General features: G+C 32.6%; 1 protein-coding gene across 1 annotated transcript; it reads left to right on the forward strand.

Moving 5' to 3' along the window:
• The first annotated feature begins 255 nt into the window (after positions 1–255).
• On the forward strand, positions 256–2,514 carry LOC108328271 (wound-induced basic protein). Its single transcript, XM_017562105.2, has 2 exons — positions 256–400; positions 2,265–2,514. Exons 1-2 carry the CDS (start codon positions 330–332, stop codon positions 2,335–2,337), a joined length of 144 nt encoding a protein of 47 aa, XP_017417594.1. The 5' UTR covers positions 256–329; the 3' UTR covers positions 2,338–2,514.
• Positions 2,515–3,003: the final 489 nt, after the last annotated feature.

Here is a 3,003-nt window from a genome sequence, read left to right on the forward strand (position 1 = left end):
AAAAGATTTAAAGTGCCTTTGTTCTACTGATATCAATTAAAGTAGTAGGTTTTGTTTGTAATGTTAGGTTTCGTAAAGGTTTAAAAAAGAATCAACATAAATAAACAATGATACATCTTAAATAAAAAAGAAAAGTAATAGAAATACAAAGGCGGTGTCTTATATTAACGTGGGCCTAGAATGTAGGAGTTTAGCCCAAATGCAGGTCCAGTAACACAAAACGGTGTCGTTGGACTCTTGAACTACCATAAATGTGGAAAGTTGCAGAAACCGCGAAGCGTAGAGAAAGAAAGAACTAGGGTTTTCATCTTTGCCATCAGAAAACGAAAATGATTTACGACGTTAACTCTCCACTTTTCCGATCCTTCCTTAGCCAGAAGGGTGGCTCCTCCGACAAGAGGTTCGTGCTTTCTCTCTTTCTTTCTGTGAGGAATTCGAATGTGATTATATTGAATTTTCGTCTTTTCTTATCTGCCTGTGATTTTTGAGCCATTACCATTTTCTTGTTTGTGCTAAGTTCGTTTTATTTGTGTGTCTATATATATATAATTTTATTTTATTTATTGTATATATATATATATATATATATCTGTTTTAGTTTCTGTGTTTGGCGTATCCTTCTCTGTACTTGCTATTAAAATAAGAGAAGAAAAAAGAAAACAGACACGCTTAAACATGCTTTGTGCGACAACAAGTCGTGTTTTTGGGCGGTTTTGGGAAGAGTTATGGGCATAGTGGGTTTCTTTTCTTTATCAGAAAATGAAAGTTAAAGACTTTCAATCTTGGGCAAGTGACTTGGCATAGCTTCATGTGGTAATATTTTTTAAATGCATTCAGTTAAATTTTATGATTGCAAATGAAATGTTATGCGACTTCCGTTTTTGCTCATGAGGGCATCTGCAATTCGATATATTGAAATATTGACCAAAGGATTATCACTAAAACCTGCTGTGAGAATGACAATTGGATAGATTTTGGATGCAATGTTGTTAAATGGAGGCAGCATAGCTGCCATAGTGGAATTGCATGCTTGGTTCTTTTCTACTGCACCGTAGCTAATTTGTTAGGGAGGTACACCCTGGTGGTGGTGCTATAGCCTGGAATTGTGTGTATACGGAGGTATCTTGTACTTCTGCCATCTGTCATTTATACACTGCTAGAAAGAAAGGGATTAGTAGGCCTATAGATGTTGTATCTAGCAAGTAAAAAATTAACTATTCTTAATCTATTACGTGGGACCAGCCAGCTATTGGATTTGGATAACTCAAATGTGAAATTTTGCATTCACTGAAGGAGTTTTTCTTTGGCTGCTTGAGGTATTCCAATTCACTGAATAAAATTCTGAGAAGTTTGATTTGGAATTGTGGATTGGGTAAAGTATATCATTTTCTTGAATTTCTGTTCCCAACTGGTACACTTGCTAACAAGGATGAATTGTGTCATTTTTTCTTATCTAGTATACCGTACACGTACATATAACACTAGTTTGTTTTATTGCTTGTGGTCGTTATGTTTGGTTTCATTGCCGGGGAAAATTGGTTATAGACTTTGTAATAATGAAAATTTTGTAATCCTGTTTCCTATTAATTGCTCATTCTGATGTCTCTAATCTAGTTGACAAGAACCTATTATCAAATTTGACTTCATGTAATTGTTCGTGCGGTCATGGCTTGATGATTATTAGTGTGCAGTTCAATGTCAGTATTTTTCATTTTGTTCGGCATGTTCACAAATTTGTCTATATCTTTACTAGCGTTGCTACAAATGATTGATCTTAGCATCTTCTTACCTTTGGTTCATCCTGCTGTTCTCCATACATCCACTCTTGCATTTTTTTGAAGCAGACATTTTTTTATATAATGCTGACAAATGTTTTAGTTTTGTTATCTCAAAATAAATACAAACTTCTGAGAAACAAAGTTTTTGAAGTAAATTATTTGTGTGTTTTTATCTGAACGGAACCGAAAGTTTACGTGAAAGAAACAAAATCTTGCTTCTATGTTTGACCTCTTTGAATGTGTGTAAAATGAAATCAATTTAACAAATTTTTAATCATTCCTTATATCATTGAACACTTTGTGTTACGAACTTCAATTCCGAAACTACACAGTTTTATAAACTATAAGTTGTTACAGATTGTCATTTATAATAAATGCGCCTTAGTGTTGCGTGATGACATGATGTGTTAATTTTTTTGTACTATACAGCGATGTGTTCTTGTTTTCGAGATTATATTGAAGGTTGGTGAAATTGTTTTGTCTCAGGAAAACAGAGGAGCAGAAGCCAAAAGAGCATAAACCCAAAGCCAGTGAGAACAAACCTATAATGACAGAGTGATAACAAGTTGTTTTCATTCGGTTGAGGAATGAAAATATGTGGTAGGTTTTGTGTTGCAGCTATGTAATTGAAGATTGTTTTGATTGTGTTCTGAGTTACATGATGTGATTCCAGAGTTTGTTATTGTAGTGGTGGTTTGATTTTGGATATGCTTGGAATGAAATAGTGTGTTCACAATTTGAACGCAGCCAGTAGAGTTATTTGAATACCCTATACTTCGTGGTCATCTCACCTTAGAGACTTTCGGTCTTTTTGAATTTTTTTACATAAATACAAATGTTTAAAAGGAATAATCATAAATAAAATTGCACCATTATTTTTGTTTTTATTTTTATTTTGAAAATAAAATCTGAATTTTTGTTTTTTTTTCTCGAGTGAAAATTCTAAAAATTCAACTTCATGTTAGTATAATTTGTCGAAATATTATCACTCATTCCTATTTAACTTAAGTCATTTAAACTCATTAAAACAACTACATTTTGAACTAATTTATCTCATGATGACATCATTCATTGAAATATAGATGTCTCGTCTCAATGAGTATTTATCTCAAACTCTTCAAAGTCAAATATGTTCAACCATTACAAAAACAATAATTTCCACTCTTCAAAATAATAACTTCCTTTATTCAATATAGCAACTTCCAAACAAATAGTATAATTATAA

This window comes from Vigna angularis, chromosome 2, assembly GCF_016808095.1.
Source record: "Vigna angularis cultivar LongXiaoDou No.4 chromosome 2, ASM1680809v1, whole genome shotgun sequence".
In the NCBI taxonomy this organism is placed as follows: Eukaryota; Viridiplantae; Streptophyta; class Magnoliopsida; order Fabales; family Fabaceae; genus Vigna; species Vigna angularis.